We start from the raw sequence: 14710 nt of genomic DNA on the forward strand, positions 1-14710 counted from the left end.
CAGTAAACTCTGTTACACATGAGATTAAGCGAGTACTTTAGCAAATGCAAGTTTCTCTTTTATCATAAACCCTTATGAAGCATCTGTAGCAGGCATGTATTTTGACATGACGACCCAAGTTTTGATGAGTTTCGCATTCGTGCCTCCTCTGAAAAAAAGTCAAGAGCCTCGGTTGATCTCGGTTGGCTTGAGGGTGAAATCATGTGGTAACTTTCATTTTTTGCTGAATAATCCTTTTTGTACATTTATGCGTAATAGATAAGAAATACCAACACAATTTCAGTCTTTTGTGTTTTTTGTTAAATGATAATAATTGTTATTGAAACATCCACACACAGTTTAATCATGATATAATAGGTTTAATATCAATCAAGTAAAACAGTTACTTTTCCTAAATTCACAGACAAAAAGGCAAAATGCATATAAATGTGGTTACAATGAGTGAAATGATCTTCAAATGAAATAACAAGAGGCGATCAGTGCTTCCATGAAATATGTATAGGCAGAAATGACTGGCCATTCTGAATACAATTCAACAGCAGAACTGAGAAAAATACTGAAACTAAAGTAAGACATTATTAAGGGTTAATATATCAAAGACCCATTGCATGGTCTCCCATCATATTCATATACCTCTTTCATAAGCCATATTCAAATGTACAGCACGTCAAAGTTGTAATACACAGGGCATACAATAAAACAACCATTGTACCCACAGATATTAAATCTCTGAGAGACCAAGTTATTCAGCAGCCATCATGGCAACAGAGGTATGCGTTTAACAATCTTCATATGAATTATGCTCATTTTCATAATATAGTTGATCTTCAAATGGTTAAGACTGCAGTGACTCAGGCATTACAATAATGCAATGTAAAAATGTGCTGTAGTTATGCAGCTGTTTGTCAGTAACTTACTGTAGATTTAAATGCATTATAATTACTAGTAAAAATGTGTTTAAAGTTAAATAACCAGAAATCCTCATCACCCCCCTTCAGATTTTGGTTCCCAGAATGCTTTGCATGAGGCTACAAAGACTTGTTAATGTTTAATGCTCATTTAACTTGTTGCCAGTAAACAAAATACAGTAAGTTACTGGCAAACAGCTGCCAGTAATACTGTAATTTGTACAGAAAGGCTTTTTGATAGCTATATTTTTATCAGTTCTGAACTTTGGTCAGTTTCATACATTCAATACTGAAAGTTTTGATATGGAGCTGTAAAATGCTCTTACACCTGGCAGATACAAATCCAGTTATCCTTATTTGAGAAAGATTTTGCAAACTGGTCAATCAGTAGTTATAAAATCATACTCCATTTTACATTTGTATAATGCCAATGTATTAAAGTCCTTACTGATGTTATACATACGGTATATAATTTAATGCCACAAAATAAAGACACTTTCGGCCTCCAAGTAAAACGTCTCACCAGAATGAAATGAAATAAAAAGGCACACATGTCAAATAAACCCCTTACATGCCTCCAAAAAGCTGTCATATAGCTCAGGTTTAGTGTGTAACACTACACTACTTCAGCACAAACGGTTAACCTGCAGATATGTTGAGTTTGTGTTACATTAGTCAAGAAATACACATGCATGAACACATTCAAGGTTTAACTGAACCGGCTCTGGAGTTACGAGAAGTGAACAGAGAGTTCGGACTAATAAAAAAATGATATCAGCTTAAAATAAAAATAAAATAACATAAAAACACACGCTGACCCCATCGGACCAGAATGAGTTTAACAGGAGATGAAAGGAAATGAGGTAGATGTCTGCTGTAAACAAAGTATTACCGTAAATCTAACGGAAACAAACTACAATGACTTAACACTCTGTTAGTCTTTCGAAATGAAAAAAACAGAAACCGTACATGCAACTAAAAGAGGTAGTGCTAATATATGAGAACGTGTCAGTGAGGTTATAACCAACAGTAAATAGATTCAGTTAAATGTTAAACGCTTCCCTACACAATAACATCAAATACACTTATTTGGTTCGTTCCCTGAGAGAAATTCATCCTGAGAAGATTTGTGGGTAGAAATGTATAAAAATACAATGTAGAAATTTATTGTCGCTGTATGAGGGATTGGAGTCTGTGCTATATCTGTCATTTGGTCAGTTACTTTCTCTCAAAGATAGATCGCTTTTTATTCATCCGTGCACTCGATCGATTAAATACGATGCAGGCACGCGCGCACACATTCATAGAGCCGTTTCACAGCACGAGCGTTTAACTTTACCACAGTTTCTTTCCTGTTTCAAGTTTAGATATGAAGAGAAGCGCTCACACATCTTTAATGCCTCCGGTACAGTCAGTCTTTGGTATAAACATCTATACCAAACACACACACACACAAGCTGTTTACATGAACATCCTCTGATAAACCACATGACATGCACGAATTGATTTGTCAACACATTGGATACAAAAATCTATCAAGCGATCAAAGCCAACGGACAGGAAGAGTCGAGTTGCTTTACATTCAGCGAGATTCTCACATTCAGTATGGTCAGAGATGTTGATTTGTTTCTATCTAGGAGACCTCTGGTGAAAGATGAGCCCGTGTAAAAACATTAAAAAAAAAAAACACATGAACATGTTCTGTCGACAGGATCTACTGTATAGTTTTAATCCAGAAACTGAGTTTCACTGCTCATGTCGAAGACATTTCAAAAGTGAATCTGGCAAAACACTTAACACTTACTGTGGGTTCTCACCAAATGCGAGTTCAACGATTTGCGCGAGTAGATTACATGCAAACTCAATGCAAAGACGCGATCAGACGCGTCCTCGCGTGGGGCGATGCGAATGACATAGGCGTTGCGTTTGCCGTGAAAACACGCGCTATTCGAAATAAATATTCAGCTCGAGCGAAAATTGAAATCCCGCGAGTAATCTAGAGCGAGTGACGCAATGCCCCGCGTTTGGTGTGTACGTCACATTAACCCTTGGATCAAAAAAATGCAACGCTCTCTCACGAACATTCATACATATTTTACAAGTTCGCTAATTCGTATTAATTCATACAATCACATTCGTAAGTTTTTGTACAATTTGCCTTGACCCCTGTGACGTTGGGAGTTGGGTTTCGGTGTGTGTGTTTTTTTTTAATGAGAATCATACGTTTTTGCATGATCAACTTCATTTGAATTCATAAGAATTAGCTAACTCGTAAAATATGTACGAATTCTTGTGAGGTCAGGCTGAAAAAATTTCATTAACAAATATTCAAACATGAATTTAAGTTTGAGTTGAGGCTAAACTTGAGTCTGTCTCCTGTTCACAGCAAATCCGGACAAAATGAATACATTTAGGGCTGGACAATATGGGCAAAATTTCTATCGCTGATACTTCTAAATTTCATTCGGTACGGTATAAATCCGATTACGGTGTGAATGTTAAAAAAGCCTTGGGATAAACAGTGCAAATGGGTGATTCTCGTGAAATTAGACTTATATTAGCCTATAAAGGTGTCATGAAACATTTTGATAAAAAAGTAAATGCTATCGAAATAAGAAGCATACAGTTACAAACATCTCTTCATGTACTATTTTGCACATGATTTCAAACCAACATTATACAAACCAATTTTGTTGTTTTTCCACATTTAAGAAGGAAAATGTCATTACCGGAACGTGTCCATGACTGGATTTGGGTTCTTTGATGATGGAAATATTTATAATCAAAAAATCAATAAAAAGCTTCAGTACATGTTATGCTATAAACATTTACAGTAAAGAAACTTGTGGTATTTGTAAATGTAGAGACAATAATAAGGAATATAAATGTCTCCAATTTTCTCATTCTCCACAATCATTTTCAATCATTGTTTAAGCCCTCAAGGAACTAACATTTAAAAAAAATAAAAAATAAAAATTGTTGGAAGGGACATAATTGACTGTGACACTCAAGATGGCTACCAGGTAAGCAGTTCTTATTTTTTCTCTACAGATAAAAGTTAAAATTTTGTTTGTCATAGTACCTAGACAACTTTTAAGTTCTCATTACCGAAACATGAGTTTGTAAATGCATATATTTAATGTAATATCATGTTGCGATAATGATAATTTTTTATAATGATTATCTAAAAAAATTTATTAATTCTATAGGAAATATTTTTTAAATCCTCTAAAAATAATGGTTATAGTAAGTTCAGACCTTAATGTTATATGTGCAACAAAAAAAAATTGGCTTTAAGGGCTTTTTAAAAAAATCTGATGCTGGACACCTTTTAAGTCTGGATTTCGTGAGAATCACCCAAATGTCTTTACCTACAAACTGTGAATTTGCCAAGTCTATAAAGCCTCCTCCTATAAAACAACATAACATTTAAATAATAATAATAATAATGGTATAAATAAATGTACCTTTAATTTGTATTTACCCTTCCCACAAAATTAAATGTAAACTCACTGTCAGACTTTAAGGCTCACCTTTAATATTAATAATGCAAACCTGAACATCAGTCAGTGATAAATGCTGTAATGCAGGGCTCTCAAACTAATGCATTTCTTTAGTCACAGTATTGACTTTCATAGTTTTAATAAATTTGCTATTATAGTAATATGTGGAAAATATTAATAAATGAAAGTGAAAGTAACCCTAAAACTTTTGAACTCGCCATGGTTGCTTAGCTACGAAAGAAGCCACAGGAGCGCTTTGGAAAGAAAAAGTATCTTTAACATGCATTTTTAGGCGTGACGTAAACGGCACAGGGCGTCGTAATGTATATCGAAAATATGTTTAAGAACCATATCACCATTAAAATATATTGTTATTAAATTATTGTCCAGCCCTAAATAAATTAAAATCAAAGATGTATGCTGGCATGTTAAACGCTTTATCTGTTGAATATCTAAGTAAAACATTCATACGATAAAAGGAGTGAAAATTATTGCTGATGTCATTTGACTTTAAAGGACATTATGGGATGTTCCATCATTTAACTTCATGTGTAAACAATGTTTTCTGACAATGCTGTTCAAGTGCACTTCTGTTCTTTATCTTTCACTTATATTCAATGGATGATTGTAGTAGATCACCCTTAAGCGGTTTAACTGTTAGACTACACCTGCTAGATCATTCAGATCTGAGTTCATCAGATAAGTCTCACTAAGGCTTTAACTGATATACATTCATCGGTTGACAGAGAAAACAGGCAGGTGTGATTTCGCAGACACCATGTTGGCCAATGTAATTACAGATATCATATAATGTGCTGTAGAGTTGCATATGACATAAATGAATGCAAAATGCAAAAAAATGACTTTTTTGTTTTTAAGGAATCAAAACGTTTAACTATAACTTAGTTAATAGTTCGGCTTACAAAAAATGTAGTAACTGCCATTAAAATGTTTGGGAATTATAAGAAATTATTTCTCTGATAATATAAAAAAAAATTATATGCCCCTGCAGGATAAGTTCAATATTTTTGGTCAGTTTTCCCAGAATAGATTAGATTTAAAATTGGTATGTGTGAAAAGTCAACTTTTAGAAGCACACAACTCACAAAGTTGAGATTTAAAAAAAAGATTTAGATATTTAAATATTCCAATGTTACGTTTACATGACAATGATGTAGTAAAAACCAGTTCATGACAAAAGTCTGATTTTACATGATCCACGAAGACGACTAAAAATGCTATATTATGCGTGCCAGACCAGCAGATGGCGATGTTCCCTTGTAGAGAAAAACTACACGCCTGCACACATACTCATTCTTCAAGAGCAATAAATGCAAACAATCGCGATAACAAAAGCACATATATAGAGCGGTTTTGTTTATATGGACGAGGTGTTTTTTTTTACTATAAGTGACCCTTGACTATGCAAAAGTTTTGTAAACTTTGTTGGAGAAGCATTAATAAACTCAGTATCTCGAGCAGCACAAACACAGTCCTGTAGGCAGCCATTGTTGTTTTGGTTATAGACGGTTTCATCGGACGCACATGCGGTGACACGATTACGCATCTGGTCAGAACTTTACTTCCGGTTTCAGTTTTTTTAATAGTCTGACTAGTTGCTAAACTCTTGAACAAATACCTTGTCAAAAATAACAAATGTTTTGGTTTCCTAGGTAATCTACACTCACCTAAAGGATTATTAGGAACACCTGTTCAATTTCTCATTAATGCAATTATCTAATCAACCAATCACATGGCAGTTGCTTCAATGCTTTTAGGGGTGTGGTCCTGGTCAAGACAATCTCCTGAACTCCAAACTGAATGTCAAAATGGGAAAGAAAGGTGTTTTAAGCAATTTTGAGCGTTGGTGCCTGATGGGCCGATCTGAGAATTTCACAATCTGCTCAGTTACTGGGATTTTCACGCACAACCATTTCTAGGGTTTACAAAGAATGGGGTGAAAAGGGAAAAACATCCAGTATGCGAAAATGCCTTGTTGATGCTAGAGGTCAGAGGAGAATGGGCCGACTGATTCAAGCTGATAGAAGAGCAACTTTGACTGAAATAACCACTCGTTACATCCTAGGTATGCAGCAAAGCATTTGTGAAGCCACAACACGCACAACCTTACGACAGATGGGCTACAAAAGCAGAAGATCCCACCGGGTACCACTCATCTCCACTACAAATAGGAAAAAGAGGCTACAATTTGCACGAGCTCAGTTGAAGACTGGAAAATGTTGCCTGGTGTGATAAGTCTCGGTTTCTGTTGAGACATTCAGATGGTAGAGTCAGAATTTGGCGTAAACAGAATGAGAACATGGATCCATCATGCCTTGTTACCACTGTGCAGGCTGCTGGTGTATTGGTGTGGGGGACGTTTTCTTGGCACACTTTAGGCCCCTTAGTGCCATTTGGGCATTGTTTAAATGCCACGGCCTACCTGAGCATTGTTTCTGACCATGTCCATCCCTTTATGACCACCATTTACCCATCCTCTGATGGCTACTTCCAGCAGGATAATGCACCATGTCACAAAGCTCGAATCATTTCAAATTGGTTTCTTGAACATGACAATGAGTTCACTGTACTAAAATGGCCCCCACAGTCACCAGATCTCAACCCAATAGAGCATCTTTGGGATGTGGTGGAATGGGAGCTTCGTGCCCTGGATGTGCATCCCACAAATCTCCATCAACTGCAAGATGCTATCATATCAATATGGGCCAACATTTCTAAAGAATGCTTTCAGCCCTTTGTTGAATCAATGCCACTTAGAATTAAGGCAGTTCTGAAGGCGAAAGGGGGTCAAACACAGTATTAGTATGGTGTTCCTAATAATCCTTTATGTGAGTGTACATGTTTACTTGTTATATAAATTAAAGAGTTTACCGGAAGTTACGTGTTGACCACGAAAGCCGCTTGTTTATGTTGTTACCGCTGAAACCGTCTATACTCACGCATGCCTATAAACTGAATGAATGCGCACCAGATTCAGAGTTTAGACGGGGACGCCTTGGCATCAATTACCCGTCATCAAAATTTTGCTTTTTCAGGACCACAAAAACACAGTTGTCATGTAATCATACAACCAAAACGCAAACAAATACTGTTTAAGGTCGTGTAAATGGCCCATACGATCCAAACAATTTTCCAATGACCTGAATGTCTGAAAACATTCAAATGTGGCACACAATGTCTCAGAAACATTAGTATATTTATCATTAGTAATACGTGTTGCTAAGGACTTCATTTAGACTACATTAAAAGACAATATTTTGATTTTTGCACGCTCAGATTTTCACATAAATAAATGAGCAGAGTTATGAAGTGAAGATCCTAAATGCATGAGGAGGAGGGGGGAACAAATCAAAATGTCAACATACAGCATCGACTTCATCTACCTACATGCTCTGTATGAATCGCTATTTATAATTCATCATATATTAATGCCTTGGATCATTACCATGAGCTTCAAAACAGCTTTAGACTGCAGCTAAATAATGCCAATAATTCTAAGTAAGTTACTTAGTTCTTTCAGGATAAAGTTATTTTAGCTCTGTGTCGTCAGTCGTATCTAACACTGGTTAAGTCTCAAATTCATAGTAAAATTAAGACCAGATGCTGAATCTGATTTGATTTGCCACAGATTTAAACAACCTGCACAAATGCACAATAACTTCAGATCGGTGATCAGGGTCCATAAACTAGATGCTTAAGCAAAGTTTGTCATCAGGGACATTTTTATAAGTGATGACCCGGACAAAAAAAAGTGATGAAGAAACCCAAACTTTTTTTGTAATTGTGTTTGAGCCTCAAGTGCTGATGTCAGAAAAATCCTGATTCACCGTTTTCTTCAATGCTAGATAGTTAACTTTGATCATCTATTTACCGTTGCATCACACATTTACACACATACTCGCTTTACAACACACACCCACATCGTAGAGATTGCTGTGATTGCTCATAAAAACACACACGGATGTGTAATCCCCATCGACCGATACCATAGCTGCACGGGAGGGAGGATCTCCCCGGTGACCCGGGCATGTGAGGTAGAAGATTTTGGCTCCGGGCTCCGTCGAGATGAGGTGAAAAGCCGAAGGGAACCCGTCAGACGGGAGGACTCAGCCGAGAGATGCCTCTCAGTCCCGACTCTTCCTCCAGCGCTGAGAGCGAGAGCCACGCTGAGTCGCTTCCTCCGGAGAGGAAGAGGGGCCTTCCTGCGGCGATGAGCTCGACCGACTCTCCTCTTCCTGTGACTGAGCTGAGGTGGTGGGGTGATGGGGGTCCTGAGACGTGGAGGGAGACAGCGCCCTCTTGTGGGGACACTGGGCCACCATATGTGTGACACTTTGACAGCGATGACATCTCTTTGGCTGGGGGGGAAGGCCACACTCTTTAGCATGATGGTCCAGACCACCACAGTTATAACACCTGCAAAAGATACAAAATGCATTGATATTTATTTAGCAGACGGTTCTATTAAGCAACTTACAAATGATGAACAACCCAAGCAAATTACTAGATCAGTACGAGCAGAAATGAAACGCAGATATCAGAAACAAACTGCATAAAGTACCTTTGTGTGTTAAATGTAAAAAAATCTTACAATAAAGACAAGACAATAAAACAAAAGCCAGAAAAAAAATTCAAAACTAGCCTCAATTATAAAAAAATAACAATTAAATAACACTACAGGTCTATTTAAAAAAATAAAGGTAAATTCCCAAATAAGGTGTTTTTGATACATCAATAAATATGAATTAATTGTTTGCATGTTAAGTTTGAGCAGTATATACTTAAATACTAATAATTACTTATTTTATAAAAAAATAGTATTGATTTATATTTGTGGTGAACATGGCCATAGCCAGCTAATAGGCCACCGAGGTCCAGACCTCTGTAATTTTTTCATATTAAAAAATACAATTTGAATGTGACACTTTTTTGGGCAATTTATAAAGTGAGAATGTGCAGGTTAGTGTTAGAGATGTATTTCTGAAAGACAAGGTCTGAACTTGTTTTTGCCTTCATGGCCTATTTTGTTTGTTTTCCTACAAATATCTGGCAACACGCAGTCACCAACACCTAAACAGTAATCACATGGCACATCATGGGCAGGATATTTACTACATTCGGTAAGACACATAAATACAATAATCATGTAAGAAATGCTTTCAACACTAAAAATCTGTAGAAAATAATAAAAGTACAAAGATCTAGACCAATTGGGTTTAAATGAAATATGCCAAATATGTAAACATTGTTAAATGCTACCATGGCCAAAGTCATGCTGAAAACATTCATAAGAGCACTTAACAAAGTTCTTGCTTATTTAGCCAAATATTGCTTTTTAAAACAATAAATTTTATGCTACAAGCAGCGTTGTTGAATGAATAAATTATGCACCCCTAAGTCAACAGTAAAGTATTAACAAATTGTAATCTAATAAATAGGGGATAATATAACAATGCCCATCCACAAAAACATATAGACAAAGTGTGTATCCAAAGTGTCAAAAAGAAAAAATTCTTACTATTTTTGTCTTGTTTTCAGTTAAAATATCAAAAAATTCAAGATGCTTTTTCTTGATGAGCAAAACGACCCAAGAAAATAAGTCTTGATATTTTTGGTCTAAAAACTAATGTAAGTGATTTGGTGCATAAAACAAGCAAAAAAATCTGCCAATGGGGTAAGCAAAAAAATCTTTAACATTTTTCTTAAACACTAAATAAATAAAAAAATTAGCTTACCCCATTGGCAGATTTGTTTGCTTGATTTATGCACAAAATCACTTAAATTTGATATTTTTGGTCTAAAAACTAGACTTATTTTCTTGGGTCGTTTTGCTCATCAAGATAAAGCATCTTAATTTAAGAATTTTTAGATATTTTACTGAAAACAAAAATACTAAGAAATGTTTTTCTTGAAAATAATTTTTTTAGTGTATGTGCTAAACTACATTTAAATATGTATTTTGTAAAAGTTATGCACTACAAATATACTAACTAATGAAAAGTTCTTCTTCTTGAGTAGTACTTCAATGCACCTGAGAAGTATTCAATACCAGTAAGTAGATTTCTAGTGTATTGAATTAAATGGCATCTAAAAACAGCACAGTAGGCTACACTTGGATGTTGTTAAGTTTATCTTAAGAAGTACTAAAGATTAATTTTTGGTGTATTAACTACAAAATAAGTGCACAAAATAGTACTTTTACATTGATTTACTGTATTTGAGTGCACTTTGCTCTCCTGGAAGAGCATTTGTAAACCTCTTAAAGGGACACTTCACCCATTTGCATTAAGCTTAGCTTTGTATAGTTAGAAACCCAGTCATGTTTTTGAATGGTCATGCATCATTTCCTCAGTTTCCGCTGAGACAGGAGAAATACAGATTTCAGTGTTGCATCTCCTTCTTTCAATGATGTAAAAAGCATCATTTTGCATCATTGAAAAAAGGAAGTCTAATATCTTTGTTGAAGGGGTGAGACTACAAACACCCCTTTTCTCGGTCAAATAGGCACCCAATTCTAAATGTATGTTACATTTCGACTACAAATATGATTCGCTTTTAATAAAGATTAATGTTTCTACGGGTGAAATGCTCCTTTAACACACCTGGACCTCACTAATTTTCAAACCCTGGCTACGGCCATGGATTCTTTCTTGAACTGTACTCATATCGAGTGTACACCAGGGGGCAGTATGTGATCATTTATGACTGAAGATGAACTGAAGTAACATAACATTTCCTAAAAAAAATAACGGATGAAATTCTGTTCACATTTGTATGTATAAAACACATTTTATATGATTCAAAGTAAGAAATAAAAAAACGCAGGCACAATGTGCACTATTAAGATATGAGGAGATTGAGTTATGAGCCAAAGGAACTGTCCAGAAAGTGACAGCATCCACGTTGCCATGGAGCTCTCCGTTGCCAAGGAAATTCCGGTGCATGGAAACGAGCAAGTAGGAAATTACATTACCGCCACTAAATATAGAAAATCGGTGTGTGAGAGATCCATAATTCATGTGTTCAATATATTGTTAAAGATAATATTATTAATATGTTAGATACTATTTTCATAAACATCTACATGATAAAATCATCACTTCGTGTTTCTATTCTAAAAGTAGTTAAAATCTCTCAATACTGTGGATTTATATATGTAAAAACTATTTTGGTTTAAAAACTGATATATTTAATTTTTAAGCATTTATTTCAAAACATAAATGCTATGCAAAATGAAAAGTTGTTTTAAGGTTATGACGAAAAAAAATAAACTAGTATTGTAAAGATGACTGATGTTGTTGCTTTACTTTCTATCTGCAGTGTGAGTGTTTTCAGCCGCTAGATGGCAGAGTTTACCATCAGCACTAACAGCTTCACGTACATAACACTGATGGGTGTTTATTCAACATTTATAGTCTCTCTATTCAGCCCATATCAGCAACTGGACTGATCCAGAGTGAATTTAACAATTGCATGGAGACCATTTTTTTATATGTTACTACAAATTTACTGAGCACTTGTCAGATCATGCATTTTTAAAAAAAAATGTGTTCACTTCTTCTGAGCTCATTTCATCTTTATCGTTCATAAACCTCCATCATCTCAAGACTGTCTCACTGTTAACAGAACTATATAATACAATAAACGGCTCACCCACATACATGTACACACACTTGAAATAGCTTTAACACAATAGACTAAAAAGACTTGTTCAGTTTCAATTTCTTTTTTGCTCGGATCTCCATGGAAACAGGAAATGGATGTCAGACTCGCAATCAATAAGAAATCTGCACAGAAAATTGTCTGGAAAAGCCAAATTCCACATAAAAAAGTAGCATAAAAGACAATGTAATTGAATTGAAATGTCATTGCTGGAAATGCACAACATCTAAATCAAAACAAAAATATGTGTTTAAAATTAAAAATGTTCAAACATTCTTGTGCAAAACAAATTTATTAAGTTTATAATCTGGTATCCATGAGTTTTAAATAAGAATCAATCAGATCAGATTCAATAGAATTATATAAAAAATCTCAAGTACATTTAAAGTAAACTAATTGTTTTAATAATTACCTATTTATCTTATATATATATATATATATATATATATATTTTTTAAAGCAATGTATAATAATTAAACTTTGTAAATTTTCTAGCTTAAGAATTTCTATTACAATTTATAAAAACAATGTTTTTGTTTAAAAATAATTAAATGCATTTTATATTTGTCGATTTAAGTGACAGAATCAAAACAAATACATTTTTAATAAAGCACCTTGTTAAAAGATATTTTATGACAAAATATAGTAATCAAATTGCCTTTCTCTATTCTTCATGAAACAGAACTAAAATATAAAAATACATATACATTTATTTTGTTTCCAAGATTTTGATTTTGTCTTTTTATCAAGAATGATAATCCTCTTTTTCTTTGAACCTAAACTAATAAAAAAACATTGAATATCTTTTTTTCTTATTTTTTTAAATAATTAATCATTTCTACTGGAAATCTAGTTAACTAAAATGCACAATAAAACGATATTATCTACCATTTGCTGTTTTTACTAATATTATTCCTTAGTACAGTCCAACATGTTGCCCGCTGGCACCAGGTTGCCCGCACAGAGTCTGTGAGTTGTCCACCAAAGCACATTCTATTAAAAACCTCAATTTTAATATTAACTTAGCCTACAACATATTTTTTATATACGTTTGGCTTCTTTTATGTATGCTAACATTTTAAACAATGATAAACATATTAACAAGTAAAATAAAATAGGCAAGTAAAATAAAATAAAATTGACAAGTAAAACAAAAAAGTTTTGAGTAGACTACACAAAAAAGTAGCCCTCCAAATTGTTTAATCTAGGTTGAAGACCCCTGCCTTAATTTTCCATAAAAATAAAAAAACAGTTCTGGTAACATACTGTAAGTTTTGCCTAAAGGTTTAAAATAACCAGTGACCAAATACAATTTGAACAATGATTAAAACTAAAATAAAATTATTCAGGCGAGATCAAATATATGCAGAAGGAATACAGCACTGTGTGAACAGATCAACATTCACTCTCAGTGTCGGTTTACTTCCAGATTTGACATGCGTCACATTAAACTACATATCCCATCATGCTCTTTGGACTCACCGGTCTCCCTTTGGTTTGCGCTTGGGGGGCGGGGCCTTCCCTTTAGGGCGTCGGTCACTGCCGGAGCAGGGGCCCCCGCCGGGCCCCGTAACCCTGAGTGACTCCAGACCTTTACTCGACCTCTTGAAGGTAAATTCCACCTGCTCGCCTTCCCGTAAGCTCCTGAAGCCCTCCATCACCAACTTACTCTAAACAAACACACACACACACACAGAAAACATTTTTTTTAGCATTTAAAGGACCATTTTTTATTCTCCTTAATTGTTTACAGCACTTTGGTGAACACTTGCTGTTTTTAAAAAGTGCTTTATAAATTAACTTTGACCACTTTTATAACCAATTACATTAGATATTTCTTGTAAAAAATGTGATTGAAGCCCTCAATTTGCTTTAATGTCAATATGCATTTGAGATCGCACATTCGTACAAAACCCAATAACATTTTTAGAAGAAAATCTGCCTCTTAAAATTCATCAGTGACCGATGAAATAAATCCTGAATCATTACTATTTCTTGTTCCTTTTACATCATTATGTTTTATGTTTTACCTTTTAAAAACTTTATATAAACCATTTTAAATCCAAATTGTTAAAGGACTTCTAAATAATACAGAGCAGAGAAAATCTATAAATTACTGAACATTTCAATGACTAAATTATCAAGTGCTAGAAAATATTTGTCCATTTTATCCTAATTAATAAAACATCTTTAAAATATATAAATTTTCCAATTTAAATGTGGCAAAAAACATCAGTTTTGCAATCGGATCAACCACATTTAAAAAACACAATTAAAACCGATCTATACTTGACATATTATGTACTTGATATTGAAGGCATTTCTATCTTTTATTTTTTTTTTTAAACCACCAACTCTCTCTTTTTGTCTCTTAACAGGTATCGTTTCTAAATAGTAAAACTCCTATTTTGGTATAAGCACATTTACTGTTGCCTTCGTATAGCAAATCGCTTTATTGTTTCCTATTCTTTGTAAGTCCTAAATCTCCTAAATGTAAATGTCTATTAATGGCAGAAATCCTTACGAAATAATTAAGATGATAAAATAAAGAGTTGGAGTTTAGAAACTTTAGTTATCTAGGGTATAACTCTCTATAAATCATGACATCACAAATAA

At 34.4% G+C, this 14710-nt stretch overlaps 1 protein-coding gene across 4 annotated transcripts in view; it reads right to left on the reverse strand.

Annotated features, from left to right (window-relative positions):
• Positions 1–363: 363 nt before the first annotated feature.
• Positions 364–14710, reverse strand: part of lin28b (lin-28 homolog B (C. elegans)) — a 37329-nt gene continuing 22982 nt past the window's right edge. For all 4 annotated transcript variants that reach the window (XM_065256403.1, XM_065256405.1, XM_065256406.2 and 1 more), the window contains 2 exons: positions 13577–13764; positions 364–8848 (listed from right to left, as the gene is read on the reverse strand). In XM_065256403.1, the coding sequence (XP_065112475.1) occupies positions 8557–8848; positions 13577–13764 (480 nt within the window). In that variant the 3' untranslated portion in view covers positions 364–8556. The remainder of the gene's footprint in view (positions 8849–13576; positions 13765–14710) is intronic.

Source organism: Paramisgurnus dabryanus, chromosome 12 (genome assembly GCF_030506205.2).
Source record: "Paramisgurnus dabryanus chromosome 12, PD_genome_1.1, whole genome shotgun sequence".
NCBI lineage: Eukaryota > Metazoa > Chordata > Actinopteri > Cypriniformes > Cobitidae > Paramisgurnus > Paramisgurnus dabryanus.